The sequence below is a fragment of the Camarhynchus parvulus genome, chromosome 2 (assembly GCF_901933205.1).
Source record: "Camarhynchus parvulus chromosome 2, STF_HiC, whole genome shotgun sequence".
Lineage (NCBI taxonomy): Eukaryota > Metazoa > Chordata > Aves > Passeriformes > Thraupidae > Camarhynchus > Camarhynchus parvulus.
In genome coordinates this window covers 109,664,259-109,680,143 of record NC_044572.1, presented here as the reverse complement: position 1 = coordinate 109,680,143, position 15,885 = coordinate 109,664,259, and the positions used below count along the sequence as shown (strand labels likewise).

General features: G+C 40.9%; 1 protein-coding gene across 4 annotated transcripts in view; it reads right to left on the bottom strand.

Moving 5' to 3' along the window:
- Positions 1-15,885, bottom strand: part of MAPRE2 (microtubule associated protein RP/EB family member 2) — a 97,926-nt gene that overhangs the window by 9,207 nt on the left and 72,834 nt on the right. For all 4 annotated transcript variants that reach the window (XM_030968745.1, XM_030968727.1, XM_030968719.1 and 1 more), the window contains 2 exons: positions 14,314-14,527; positions 3,205-3,344 (listed from right to left, as the gene is read on the bottom strand). In XM_030968745.1, coding sequence (XP_030824605.1) covers positions 3,205-3,344; positions 14,314-14,527 — 354 coding nt within the window. The remainder of the gene's footprint in view (positions 1-3,204; positions 3,345-14,313; positions 14,528-15,885) is intronic.

Here is a 15,885-nt window from a genome sequence, read left to right as displayed (position 1 = left end):
GATAGCCTACTAAATCCTTTCAGTTTGTTTTTCCATGACTGCTGAGCTAGGGATGCCTTTTTCTGACCTTTGATTGCACTCTCAAAGGCATCAAGCAGCAGAACTGACCTGTTACCAGAGCAGGATCTCAGGGCACCTCATTCATGCACTAATTCATTTCTGACCAGCTGCCTAAGTGTGACACTCAAGTCTTCCTTGACATTTTGAATCCATTATGGATATAATGACCAGTCACCTTAAAATTAACTATTTTTTACAAAAGTAGGAATAGCAAAATGAAACAAGAGTTTACAATATTCTGGTCTATAGATGAGGACCTCATATTTAGGATGTGCCTTCTGAACTGCCACAGCATATTGCTTGAGAGCAATGCCTGAATCCAGCCAGAATAAGAATGTAACTGCTTCCAGATCTCTTGCTCTGTGCTTGCTAGAGCTTGGGAAAACAATGAACTTCAGCTCAAAAACTGGCAGCTAATAGCTGAGACTATCTCCCCTTCTGACCTATTTACTATGAAGACATTCTCCCATTTTCATTCTCTCACATTCATGCTGTTTAAGAAACGAAATCGTTAAAGTATGTACATGTGCACAGACTTAATTAACTACTGTATATAGTAAACATTGCTATAACCACACTAGATATGCTTCCCTTCAGCTCCAGCTACCTGTCTGTGCCACATGAATCTATATTTCCTCAGACACTTTGCACATCTGCATCCTACTTTTTCCTTCCATAAGCATGCCCGAAGGCTGACACTTGAGGAACAGCTCATGTCAGCTCCCATGCTCTATTTCTGGACTGAAAGCATCCCTCTGCAACCCAGTTAATGGGTGCAAAGGCAGCAGTTCCTACTGACTGGACTTTTCTCTGCTGGCACTTACTGGTAGCACAAATATTCACAGGGCTGCAAAGCCAGGCTGCAGATTAGGCCCAACTGTAGGCAAAAAGCCACAATGATGCTGTTTTCAGAAACTACATGTATATCAACACACAGCTAATAGTTCCTGGGACCATTCTCCACCTGGAAAAGTCCCTTCTCTGTATGCAACAGCCCCTGGTTTGTGTTGTCACCTCAGCTGCACTCAGACACTCTTTGGGAGAGAGTCATTTCAATGCTATGGGTAATCAAGTTCCAGTGCAGAGTGACACTCCCTGGAATTTAATTTTGGAGTTTAATTTACTGGCACAGTTTGAAGATGATTTTAAGAGAAACTTTAAGATTGTAGGGAGCCATTAACTGGCAAATGTTAGGGACTCTTACAATTACTACAAATAGCTCATTAAGCTACACTATGGTAAAACATAGTGTACAGACATCCCCACTGATTAAACTTTTCTGCTACCAATTGCATGGAAGTTTTCATCTCCCTCAATTGCTATCCATGAAAGGAATGAAAAAAGTATTAGAGCCACAAAGGACCCTGATATCCAAGACACAATTCAGCACTTCTTATTTATAATCAACACAGAAACACAGTAATGGTGGCTGCTGCCCTCATCTCCACAACTGCTGCAGAGTAGTAAAAACCAGGCAATTTGGCTCTTGCAGCATGTTCACACTGGGGGTCAGGAAAACCTGGCTCAGAGCTGCTTGCAGCATAGCTTTTTTGGCTCGTGTAATATGGCCACGGTCTACAAGTATCCATTAGTGGGAAATGAGATACCAAATGCTGTCAGCATTAAGAAAAAAAGCCTTCCAGACCATTCTAGCTAGATGATGTCTCTTAAAAACTAGCTATTAAGGAATCAGTTTTTCATATGCACAAAATTTCTTCTTCTCTTCAGTGATGGGGGAAATCATCAGTTTTCCTTCAGGGTTATTTGTATATAAAGCTTAAGGTTTTCACACATGGAACATGCTAGGAATATGTTAGCAGTGGATGTGATAGTGACTGTCTATTTCAGTAAATAGAAATCAAATGTTTCTATGTTGCTCAGATGCCAACCAACTCTTCCTCCTGAAGCAAACACATTCTGACTTCTGAGTACAAATGTTGTGGTTTAAGTTGCATTAAGCTGACATTTGAACTCTGCTTGACACTGATTTAAAAAAAAAGGATTCCATGAAAAATATATACATCCATTCCTTGTGCAACATTTAAAAACTTATCTGTTTCAGCAACAATCTATAGCCCATTTGGAAAGCAGGAGGATCCCATTGTGCTCTCTGCTGCTCAGAATGATACCCTGAATCCACAGAACGCCATGTCTGGGATGTGGCTATCCATCCACCACCTTTCAGTGTACAGCTCATCAAAAACATGCAAACAGTGCCCCAGCAAACTGAAATCATTGCTGTTCAGGTCAATTAGAGTCTGAAACTGAAATGTCCTTAACTGTGGAAAAGTATACTTGATCCAGAATAATGACTGCTTCCTGAATGCAGCTGCCAGGAGCTCTAAAATACAAGTTTTTTCTTTTCCATTTTCCCTCACCAAGGACAAATACAGGGATCAGGCCGCATATATAGTGGCGGCATTTACACCATTCTGACAGCACAGTCTTAAGCCAGATGCAGGTATTTATTCTTGTCCAGTGCAGACACTCTTGCAGTTCAAAAATGAGAGAATGGTGTAAAGCTTCAGAGCATAAACAAAAATGAAGCCCTTACATTCCTAACATTACAGAAATCCTGAACTTTTTCAATTATATCACAAAACGTTATTTATAAAATAACGAAGTATTCTCAGAAAGATAGATTGCATTTTTAAATGAAAATGGTGTGTTAGCTTCTTTAACACCTTCCTTCCAGAAAGCAGAGCACAATGCTCTAGTCTCACTTTTAACTGCAAATCTCTTAACATCTTGGTATGACAAACAGGCTTGTTTCCTCCACAGTGGCACATTAAATGATTTATTTCAAATTAATAATACACAAGAGCACAGATACTATTTGGATTTTTCCTATCCAGGTGAAATAAAAGATATATTTCAACATCAAATAAAATTACCATGCTTCAGCAAGATTTACTTGTCACTCCTAAGATCATAATTTAAAAATACTGGCAAAAATCAGTCATCTCTACCAGACATTATTTTTTACAATAAATCTCTTCTTTTTTTATTTCTTTCCAGCTGAACTATTTCCACATTTTGTCCCTTCGTAATTCTGAAGAGCATCATTCATCAGAAGACAATATTAGATTTCATGCCTGCCTGTGACAATGAATGCATCTACTTTTGTGCCTAAAGCAAATTTACCTGTTCACTGAGCTGTATGACTTGAGTTTCCAAATCTTTATCTGATTTGGATGCTGAGCTGCTTGGTGTAGCTTTTTTTGCTGAAGATGGGCGAGAAGGTGTTGATCCTGGTTTAGAAGCTGGACTGGATTTAGCAGCACCTGAAAAACACAGTAAATAAGTAAACATTAAACAAGATTGATCTCTATAATAAATGCATTTCTATTAACCTGGTACTGAAACACAAGAATTGATTTTACAGCCATCCATCCTTTCTCTTACTTCAAGGTGACAGTAGAGAAAATTCCACTGCTGTTATGCCTTGGGAAAGGAAAAACCACATTTCCTACCAATCTCAGTGTGCTACTAAGACTGAGGCAACTCTAAAACCAAAATAAACAACATCACACCAGGAATAAAAAGTTCCTTTAGATTTGAGAGGCTTTCAGCTAAAAAAAAAAATGCTGTTAAGAGAGCATTCCCCCAGCCCGTTACTTAACATACACAGCTATCCTGAACTTCCCTGGAGAAAGACAGAGCTGAAATAAAGTCAGCTAAACTGCCTCTGTGCTTTTTTCATTTTCAAATGTAAACCACCCAGAGACAAGGGCATTGAAACTCAGACAGAGCAAAATTAAACTCATTGGTGAACTCACAGTTGACCACAGTGACCAGAAGATGTGTTTTGATATCCTTAGGTTTTCCTATTTAATTACTTGTGCTGCAAAGCTGCCAGAATATGGAGCAACATCTTCACCAGCAAAAATGGCAAATAATGAGTGCATCCTCAGTAACGAGTGCATGACTCTTTTTCCACAATGACTTGGCACGTAAATGCCCAAGCAGAGCAATAGTTGTGTGAAAGGGTTTGCAGTGCCTTCACAGGAACCTCCCAGGCAGCTCCTCATGCCTTGCTCTGCCTCTCCACCTTTCATTTCTTGTGGCTGGCTGTTCCATACAGTCACTGAGCCCAAACATGAGTGCCTGGCACACAGCTCTCCCCCTGCCCCAGCACCCACAAGCAATGCACTCTGACTCTGCCTTTTCCTTGTTCCCTCCAACAAGGAATAAATTTGAGATGCACTGGAGGGACATCTGATACTGGTTTGGTTAAGAAGGCAAAACAGAAACCCAGCCTCTCTCTGGCCTCTCTGATTTATTAAGCAGGCAGGCATGTGAATCAGAGGTCCCGCTCAGCAGCACCCATGTTCATCACTGATTCCTACAGCGAGCAAAACACAGTTGTCCAAACGTGCTGACAGGCTCCATGCCATCCTCCACCATCAAATGATGTCAGTTCTGAGGCCTGAGCCACACAGGAGACAGCCCTGATCCAGCAGGTACCCAGCTCCCAGATGAGCTCTGAGCTTGCTGCTCCCCACTTCCAGAGCGATTTTGCCCAGGTTTTCTCAGCAGCCACCTTCTACCCCACACCTCACCAGCTGCTCCTCCCATAGGATTACTTGATTTATGGCACACCACAAATTGTTCTAAGTTATCATTTCCACAATGTACCCCCAGTGTCAGACAATGCTTTAATAAAGCAATTCTTTGTAAAACCAATGTATTTAAAAAAAGCCATTACTAGGAAGAAAGTGCAAGGAGGCAGGGAGAGGAAGAGACAGCCTGTGGGGCTGTCCATATGCCCAGACTGTGGAGCTCACAGAGTCTCACTGACCTAGAACTGTGACAGGGGTTCATTGGAGGAGCTGGCAAGTGATGGGAAAGGAGAGCAGCAATGGGTTATTTAATCAAGCTTAAGCTTTCCTGATTTAGTCACAGGCCTCCCTCTGTAGAAAGAATCTCCTCCCACCCCTATGGATAACTCTGTATTAACTGGGTCACCTAAAGCCAACAGAACACAAACAACTTGATAATTCAGTTAGCATGTGTAAACACTTCTGTGCAAGACAGCCATCCTCCTTTTCTATGCTCTTTAATATAAGACAGATAAGGGGGAAAAAGCATACTGGTGGGGATTTTGGTGGGGTTTTTTTGTCTTGGTTTTGTTTCTTTTAGAAACTGGTGACTCCAATAGCTTCTGTGGCTGTTGCATACACAAACTCTTCTCTAGCAGATTTCAGATATAGTACACAGGCTTGCTAAAGTTGGGAAAATTCAGTGTTGTGTATATGTCTGAAATGAGATTTTTTTCACATCATACTTAGATCAGCAAAGAATAAATAATTTGTTGAAAATCATTAATAATGCCAAGATCTTTTGCTGCTATTTTTCTTTATGAAATTGCCTAAACGTTACCATTCTGCCTTCAATGCTTTCAAGGTTCAGCCCATATTATAACTAAGTAAAAATCAGCTGCTTTATAGTAGGATTGCTAAAATGTTCTCAAAGCCAAGAAAATAATTTTCACTTGGATTAGCAGATGAACGGAAGTAAAGTAGTGTCAAAATATGCAATAAGAACACACACATAAAATAAAATCACTTTGACTCTAGAATTCTAGCTGGGTCTCAAGTTATTTAATGACCAAAGCAGCAACATTTACTTCTTATTGTATTCTACAACTACAAGATGCAGGTTCAGGGTATCAACTGAAAAGTAAATGCTTTAAAGTTGGCACAGAGAGAGCTAAGGAAAGAGCAGGCACAAACATTTGATCCCCAGGTATTCTCTCTAATTTGCAGCTGAGATGCCCTCCCAGAGCGTGCTGAGCAAGCCTCATCCCCAGTGCCTGCAGCACTGACATGGGGCATTGTATTCTGCCCTCCTTTGAAAATAACAAAGCCCTTTGGATTTCTACAGCAAAGTGCCACTAAGCTTTATAAAGCTTACTTTTTTTTTAAAAAATAAAGTCTAGACAAATCAAAAGAAATCAACTTTTTCTCCACTGCTCAGGATCAGCTCTTAAATGACCACAATATTCCAATTTCAGTAACACAGATGAAAACCAGCTAACTAGTTACTAGGAGGTATCAGCAACAGCTGGATAAAGCTTAATTGCAACAGAGAATGCTTAGGGATTTCTAATCTAAAATTTCCTGGAAGAAAAAAAAAGCTTTACTGCACATTTATTCTAAGGCATCAGTTTTATAATCAGCCCAGAAGTAAGCTTCCATTCTAGCAGAAGCCCAATTTCATACAATAATTAAAGGATGCTGGTCGGTAGAGTAATGCAAAGTACTTGAAAGAGCCAGATATCTAAACAGAGACAAAAGATCTTGATAGACTTAATGACTTGGTGTTGAGCAATGGTTTTGTAGTCAATTAGTGCAATAATGGAATAACTCCTAATGCACTGCTCAGAGGGACTACATAACCCAAGCAGTTTAAATTATTTCCAACATAATTTCCTCCATGAAAATATTCATATATAACCTATTTACACATTCTGAGAAAGCACAAAATTTTATAAAGGTATTTTAGGTAAAAAGTCTCCAATAAGCATTTCTTTTCCCTGATCAGTGAGAGAATTGCATTGTAATCTGCAACATAACTGTTTGCCATTATTAATTCCTCTTCAAGCTTACTGCTGATGTTCAAAAACACATGCAGGGCCCTTCCCTGGAAAGGAACATCCCCATGCCCCAAAACATGCTGGCAGCCAAAAGACTGGAAAGCACTGTGCCAGAAAAGGATTTGGGGGTCCTGGTGGGCCTGAGCTGAGCATGAGCCAGCAGAGCACTCTTGAGCAAGGAAGGCCAGCAGCCTCCTGGGCTGCACTGGGAAGCGCACCATCAGCAGGCTGAGGGAGGTGATGTTCCCCCTCTAGTCAGCACTGGAGAGGCACATGAGGAATGCTCAGCTCAGTTCAGGGCTCCTCAGGATGGGACAGACATGGATGAACTGGAGAGGGTCCAACAATGGGCCACAAAGACTAAGGGAATGGAGCACCTCACACACAAGCCAAGTCAGAAAGCTATGTCTGTTCAGCCTGGAGAAAAGAGGCTTCAGGGAGGATCTTATCTACACCTCAAGAGAAGGTGCAAAGAAGGCTCCTTTCAGTGGTCCCCAAAGGATGGAAGGCAATGGGCACAAAATGAAACCCAAGAAATTCCATTTAAACATAAGAAAAAACTTATTAACTCCGAGGGTTATCAAAGACTGGAACAAACTGTTCAGAGAAGTTGAGGGGTCTTCAACCTCAGAGATACTCAAAATGTGACTGGATATGGTCCTGGGCAACCAGCTCAAGGTGACTCTGCTTTCAGCAGAACAGTTTGACAGGATGATCTCAGAGGTGTCTTCTCACCTCCACTGTTCTGTGAGAACTTCTGCAACAGCATGGTCTGATTTTAGGTCAGTGCAGGGTTCCAATTAGAATTTTTTTGTAAACAGTATTGCAGCTGTTTCAATTAGCACCTGGATAACTTTTTGTACCTGCCCACATAACACTAGCAGAGATGAGAAAAGTAAATTCACAATTGAAAGACAAATTATTCTGTTCTTTTACTAAATTAAGATGAGCCAGCTTTGAAATGCATTTGAGGTTTCCATCTGTGGTACTCCAGAAACAATTACTAGTTTTTTTGTTAAAAAATCCCATAATTAAATGTATCCCATGCAGTTTCATCTTCACTATTCTTTTTGCTAAATACCTAAGTTCTACAAACAGATGCAAACTTCTGCAACATAAAACAGTGGATGTTGGCACCGTGCAGCTTTGGGTACAAAAAAGCTGTGCTGCAAATTCCAGTTCTCTTTACATCACAGGCACAGTCTTGTAACAAGAGACCTACTTAACGTTTAGAGAGAAATCTCCCTTGAAGCTATATGAGTAATTAGTATGCTGTTAAATATTTATGCAAAATTTCAAGGAAACACGTGCATGAATAGAGTGTGGACGTGCAATGGAGAGTGTGGAGAGCAATGGAAGCCCTGAGCAAGCACAAGACTTGGCTGAGCCCACACAACCACTGCTTCAGTGGAATTTGGGAATCACTCACAGTCTATTTTAGTCAAATTAAAGGACTTCATAAAATGAATATTCCTGACTCATACCACAGGAGAAAAACCAAACCCAACAAGAGGCCACAGTAATTTCTTCACAAGCTGAACAAAAACTCTCCACCCACTTAAACCAAGAGAGCAAGAACAGCAGATTAATTAATATTCACACACTCTTATTATTGTAGCTACACCAGGACACAAGTAAATGCTCAGTTTAGGGGCACTTAATGAAATAAGCAATGACAAATGATACTTAATGGGAATTAAATGACCTCAGACAAAATCTGACTTAACTCTGAATTCCAACATGCTGCAGTGCATCTGTCCTAATTATTTTGTGGCACTGCCTTCCCCTGGCTGGCAGGACCCTTCTGTCCTCTCAGCTCCTCAAACTTTCACTACTGCTGGTCCAGTACAGCCTGGTGAGCTCTGCATTCATCCTCTCTGCCACACAGCTGGCAAAGAGAAGTGTGTATGAGTACTTGAAACTTTCACAATTTCAAGAGAGCTACCCAAGTAAGAGAATCCAATGGAGGCCACTTGTCAAATGAAAAGGTTTTACTCATGGCCTGACTGCCTTAATTTGTCTTTAATACAAGATTTGATGGAAGGGAACTAACCAAAGCCCTTCCTCCCCATCAAAAATGAAGACTTTACAAAAGATTTAAAATAACCAATATTTATTATTTAAAATATTCAAAAACTGAATTTAGTTTCTTCTCAACTAAAACCTCTATTTGCTGTAGAAATATCTTTAAGTATGCAAACATTTATCTTCAATGGATGGAACCATTTCACAGGCTTAACAGAAGAACACAGTTTAAAATTTCAAGTGCTCTTAAAAACTGGCATTTTCTAAAATCTCACAGTCTGCTTAGCTCTAAGGAAAAAGCAGTCTCAAAAGGAAAATCTGAAAAAAATCTGCAAAGAAATGCATGCTGGAAAAGGAAAGAATGTGCAACATTTGTGCAACACAGACACTCAGACCACACCCATGGTCCACTGAAAATTAAATAGCCATTTTCACCACTGCTTTTCCCAACACAATCATCTCTCTCGAAAAAAGGCCCTGGCTCATGCACTGCAAGCGTGCTGCCTCCTGGTCTAAATTCTCGAGCTCAGTGGATTTAAAAATTAAATGCTCCTCATGCTGGCAGGGGAGATGTGTCTGTATTACAGCTGAGCCACTTTACCTCCCAGGCCGGCGCTGTCACTGCACATGCTGTTCCCCTTGGTCAGTACAATTCCTTGGCCTTGTATGAACTAGGGATGAAAACGCTCTCAGTTTGTCACCCTGCAGCTCTTTCCATCTCTAGCTCTGCCACGTTGTCCTGCAGCATTGCACCACAGCGAGCAGCGTTTGCCACTGCCAACACCTACTGCCTGCCACTGGGGAAAAAGGTAGCAAGTCTTGGTGGAAAGCAAAAAAACCCAAAACATTAGGAGTTCTCCAGTCTCCCAGGAGTTCTAATTGTATCACTAGCTGCTAAAATAAAGACCGGACTTGCTGAGTATTTTTATCCCTCAAAATTAATTTACAGCACATCTGTCACAGCAGGATATACTGTTTCCCTACAGAAAATCAGTATTCCTCTTGTGCAATTGGCTTTTTGATGGCACATTATATATAATGCATTCATGCACAAACAGTTCATTCTGCCCTGGTTATTTTCCCTGTCATAGCATGAGTATTTTTAGCCCTCATGTGATCCTCCAGTATTTTCCAGCTCTGCTTTAGTCATCCTGCTCTCACTGAATATTTCAAACTAAAAAAATCTAACAGCCTTCAGATCTAAGAACCTCTCACATTTTTAGCTTGCATGTAAATAATTAATTTTATTAACCTGTCTTATACGCATGTATTTTTGACACCCTCCACCCATACACTAGAGAGTGCTCCATGGAGATTTGCTCTGACACACAGGAATACTTACATAAGACACTAAGCTAAAATCCTGACAACCTGATCACTATTTTCAATTTTGATCAGATGAAGCCTTTTCCGCTATTTCCCGCAGGGAGCATTAGAACTGGCACAAACAACAGTGCCCTAATATTTTAATCCTGTACCACAATTTTGACTCTACATCTGTAGGCTGTTTACCACTGCATTAGAGCCAAGCGGGGGCTATAGGAGATCGAAAGTTGGCTCAGGGCTGGCAGATGGCATCAGCTCTAAAAGCAGCTGTGCTGCTGCTGCCAAGAACCTACAGCAGTGCTCTGTGCTGCTTCTTGAAGGAGGAAAAGACCCTCATTTCCCCACCTGGGAGCTGCATTCACCTGGTGAAACCTTGCTGCTCCTGCTGTTTCTGGAAGCACCCTGTGGCACCTTACCAAAGCCGTCCACCCACGGCACCACCGCCAGCTCGGACACAAATCGGCTCTGTTCCTGAAGGAGGGGACAAGGCAGCATGAGGGAGGCACAGCAGATTAGTTGTAGGGACCTATTTATGCTTCCATTTCCGAGCTGCATTATCCTTGACCTGCGCTGACTCCCCAGTAGGATCATCTTTGGAATGGGAAGGGCTATGTCTGCTGGCCTGCCCACCAATTAACACAAAAACCAGGGCATTTTTACACTTCTTGACTTTTGGGTTCTTTTAAAAGTATTTCTTTTTCAAATGAAATAAAGACCACACTCTGCATTTATAGAGATACGGGTTAATATCCATTTACAGGTACAGGAAGCAGCTACCTGATACCAGGCATCACATCAAGCTTTAGAGTCTGATTAAAATATCAAAAATAATTTTAATTCATGCCAGTACCTTTCTGGATAAGTTTTTGAGCAGCCTTTAAGGATCTGACCACTTGTTAACTCAGGACATATCTTAGTCTACCTCTGAAAACACATTGTTAGAACAATGTTATAAAACAGCTATGAATAGTCAACAATCATGTCCTAAATCACTCAAGCCCAAAACTCTGTCCAAGAGTTACTCCACGGAGCAAATGGAATCACCTGAAATGCATATGAAACTGCCAGTAGCTAAAGTAAATTATTCCTTTAGAAATACATATATCTAATCAATTTAGAATAGGCATATTTTAAAGCCTGCCAAACGCCCAAATATGAATGACTACCCATATATCTGCTTGCTCTTGACACCAAACAATAGATGTGTACATTCAGGTATGTCTACTGCACTCTCTTTAAAAACTTTTGGATTATGCTGAAAGATACTCTGGGTTCTTTATTTTTTCTCGAGAGTGCTTCCTTTTGTTTTGCTAATGAACTGACAAGGCAGTACTAAAACTTCAAAGTTCCATTGTTAAGGTAGAGCAAATCACACAAATTAGTAATGGCACCAAGCTGTATGGTGTGGTCATGTGCTGGAGGGAAGGGATGCCATCCAGAGGGACCTTGACAGGCCTGAGAGGTGGGTCTGTGCAAACCTCATCAAGTTCAACACGGCCAAGTGCAAGGTCCTGCACCTGGGTCAGGGCAATCCCAAGCACAAATACAAGCTGGGTGGAGAATGGATTGAGAGCAGCCCTGAGAAGAACTTGAGGGTGTTTGTTGATGAGAAGCTTAGCATGACCCAGCAATGTCACTTGCAACCCAGAAGGCCAACAATATCCTGGGGTTTATATTAGGGTTCCTATAGCAGCTGTAATGAACACTCCTTCACTTCCAGCTAAGTGTGGAAGACAGAGGTACAGAAGCACATCTTTCATGGTAATTTCCCAGCTGCCCAGAACTTGCTCCTGCATCATCCCAATTTACTCCCAAACAGCAGCAGATGAGGCACACAAAAGTTTGCAGATGCATACAGAACTCCTCCCAGAGCATCAGTAAGGGCTCCCATTCCTTCCAATGTGCAGGTTCTGTGATGGAGCGAGGCGAGGCACAAAGGCACAAAAATGTGCTCACCCAGAATTCAGTAAGCCCATGGAATGACTGACACCTAACTGAATTAGTTCTGTTCTGAAATGCAAGCAGCAAGAAAAGCTGGAACTCTCATTTCACCCAGCATCGTGTAATATCCATACCCCACCATCCTCAGCTCAGAAATTAAACTAGTGTACTGCCTGTCATACTTCTGGACAATATTTAAGTTAATAATGAAGGACATTTTCCATGAAAAGCTAACTCTCACAGCCACAGGATCTTATCATGACTCATCACACTATCTCAGTTGTACAATTCCATACAAAGGCTGGGAAGGCACAGGACATGCTCTTCAAACAACCAACAACACAACACGACGTTACTGCATTATCCTCCACATCAGCTGGCTGGTTCCATTCCAGTAGCTATTCAATTTCTGTAGGATTGTCACCTGCACAGCTTTAATTTGGACGACACATTTGTGACTTTGGGAAGAACAGACCATCTGTAAGAAGAATTAACAAGCAGAGTAAAGTCTGTGTTTAATAAAAGTGTCTTTTCCAGTTTCTGAATTGGACAACATCTTGACATTAGCACTTGGGTTTTCTGTTTCCAAAGGGAGTGCAAGACATCACATGGGAAATTGGAGCGTGCCAGACCCTGAAATTCAGAAGTTCAGGCATAAGATGGTGCAGAATAAAGATGTAAACAAGCTTTAGAAGCCCAGAGTAGCACTGGCCTGCTATTACGTGCCCTATTTCCAGGAAGCACTAATGAGCTGAAGGCAGCTGGCCAAGTATGCCCCACTCTGACGTCAGAAGTGATCAGAGCAGAACACTGAAATCTGGGTAGGATTCCAGAGCACAAGGAAGCCTAAAACTGAGGGTGCTTCATGCTTCACACCTGCCCCTGCTTTTGTGAGTACTGCTGCATATCCAAGCCCATGTGAGGACAGGTCACAGGTTTTAAATCAACTAAATATTAATCCTTATTTGTGGAATGGGTTAGCATAAACCCAGGACAAGCCAATGAAGGAATTAGGTGTGTGTGCATGTGTATTTCTGTATGCACAAACCTATGTCCAGTAATAATTTTTTAGTGACTATTTCTTTTTCTTAAGTGTTAACTGCTCTTCTTTTTACTTAATTCTCAGTTAACAAAACCAGCATCTGCTTAGTGACTAGTCATAGCCACATTACATAAACACCAAAGATCAGGTCTACTCCTTTGGCCTGTTCCAGAAACACTGCTGTGGTTTAACCCCAGCAGGCAGCTGGGCCCCCACAGCTGGTGGCTCACTGTCCCCTGCAGTGAGATGGGGGAGAAACTCAGAAGGGGAAATGTGAGAAAATTCATGGGTTGAGATAAAGACAGTTTATTAGGTAAAACAAAAGCCATGCAAACAATTCATTCACCACTTCCCATGGGCAGGCAGGAATTAACCTATCTCCAGGAAGGCCAGACCATCACCCATAATGGTGATTTGGAAAGACAAATGCTGTAACTCTCAACATCCCTCCCCACCTTTCTCCTTATTCCTTCAGCTTTTCTGGCTAAGCACAATGCCATGTGGTATGGATTATCTGTGCAGTCCATTGGGGTCAGCTGTCCTGGCTGCGTCCCCTCCAAGTTTCTTGGGCACCCCCAGTCTACTTGTTGGCAAGGCAATGTGAGAAACTGAAAACTGGACTCTGTGTAAGCACTGATTAGCAATAATTAAAATATCCACGACTTATCAACACTGTTTTGATTTTAAATTCAAAATTTAGCACCCATCTCCTCTGAAGAGTTATCTCTATGTTAGCAAAATCCAACACAAGCACAGAATAAAAAATTAGAAGACTAAGATATCTTTGTGAAAGAGCAAAAACTATATGTTTTTCAGTTAGGAGGACTAGTGTACCCAAACAATAAGCATACATAAAACCAAAAATAACTTAATTTTTGTTCTTCTGGTCAGCCCTTAAGATTTGTAAAATTTTACTCACCATAAAAATTAAAAAATAAATCAGCCTGTATCAGCATTTCCCTATAAAGGTGGAGGTGTGAAAGAGGAACACACTCCATTTAATGTTCTTGAATACAGTTGCACATACCACATTCAGCAACAGGATTGTTAAAAGCCTTTGTCTCCACCACCAGACATTACCGGAGTCCATGTCATTTATATAGAAGGAGTTCAGTGGAGGAGACCGTATGCTCAGTAGGGCTGGGCCAAACTAGAGCACACAAGATGTTAACTTTCTGCTGTCTCAATATGCTAAGCCTAAGGTAAAAAGAATGGCACAACCACCCAAGGAAATAATTTTAAACTAACATTTAAGTAGAGTGGACCACAGTTTATAATTTTCTTCAGAGACAGAAATGGAATTCTTTAAGAGGTAAAATACCTGCAGTTGGAGAGTTTGCATGGTGAGACTTTTTGGGCAGGTTAAAGATCTGTTCACCAGGATCTGGTGGAGGAAGAGCATCTTGGCCTTGTCGAGCTTCCACAGGATCATACTCCTTCCCATCATAGTTAGCATCAAAGAACTTCTTAAACCATTGAATGAAATCTAAGTTGTCTTGGAAGCGCCCTTTGACCAGTTTTTCCACAGGAATTACCTATAAGGTAGATATTAACATCCAATATTACATCACTGCCTTTTTAAAATATAAAAATTACATATACACACTTATTTGAAAAAATCTACTAACTGCACCAACAAAGAAACCTCTGCCATTGTTTTGCTCCTAAAAGAAAGGGGCAATTTGCAAGTGCTCTTAAAAAATGAAAACAAAACACAATGAGACCCAGCCTTTGAAGTAGCAATACATAGGGTGTATGTAAGTCTTTATAGCTATGGTTCCACAGAAGTACCCCCTTACATCCCATGGGTACATCCCATGGGTACATCCCATGATGAATGACACTACTCTGGGAGTAACACTATATTCAGCCAACTAGGGATTTCTGGTTTTAATGGACATGGTACAGTTTGACGTACTACAAACAAACAATTCTTCAAAAACTCCAGACAGATGTTTCTTTCTCTCTGTCCAACTGTTTGAACTACAAAGCCCAGCAGCTTTTCCAAGACATGCTAAAGTTCAAACCAACCTACATTTTGGTAGCACATGGTCATCATAGGAACCAAGCCTGAGGTTTTAACCTTGTAATTTCTTTCTGTTCCATATATAGCTATACATAGAACAGTTTATGGACATGCAGAAGTTGACTTAAATGCCTTATAAAGTTCTACTGAAAGAAAGGCAAGGCTATGAGGATGTCTCAATATCAGTATCTTAGAAATTTTTCACAGACATGAAACCTCCAAAAGGTGTCTTCAGCCAATATCACAGTACTCTAGGCTTCCAGGCACTGTGGGCAGACAGGGACTACAACTGCAGAAGAGCTGCCCTGCTTTGCTTAATTCATGCAGCTGATTAAACAGCCAAGTTAGGCAGACCTCAATGCCTCTTGAATGTTATGAATTTTCAGCTGGAAAAGGGTTTTCATTTTCTTCTTCAGGATTAAGCCAGGTGTACATCATTTTATAAATCTATGATGCTTCTGCAAGAATTGACATTGCATTTTTCATGTCTTTTCAGGTTGTTCCATTTGTACCTCAACTCTACATTAAAAAGGCATGATAAATTTGCTCTCTACAGGAAAATTGACTACATTAGTCTTCCCAATGTTTCACTAGCAAATCACACTGTAAATAGAAGTATCCATAACATTTCATGAAACAATGAGTATTTTCCAGTTCTTCGTAGAAGTCTTAAGGCACCCTCTGTTATGACTGTTTAAATTGCAGAATAAGGCAACACTAAAAGCCAGGGCAGAACCTTAAAAGGATAAACAGGTAGTGTATAAGTGTAAAACTATAAGCATGATAATATAACTTCCATTATTCATTTTTATCAACACAGTAATTTATACTGGTGAGTCTGTCAAACTCTCACATTCAAGCATAAAC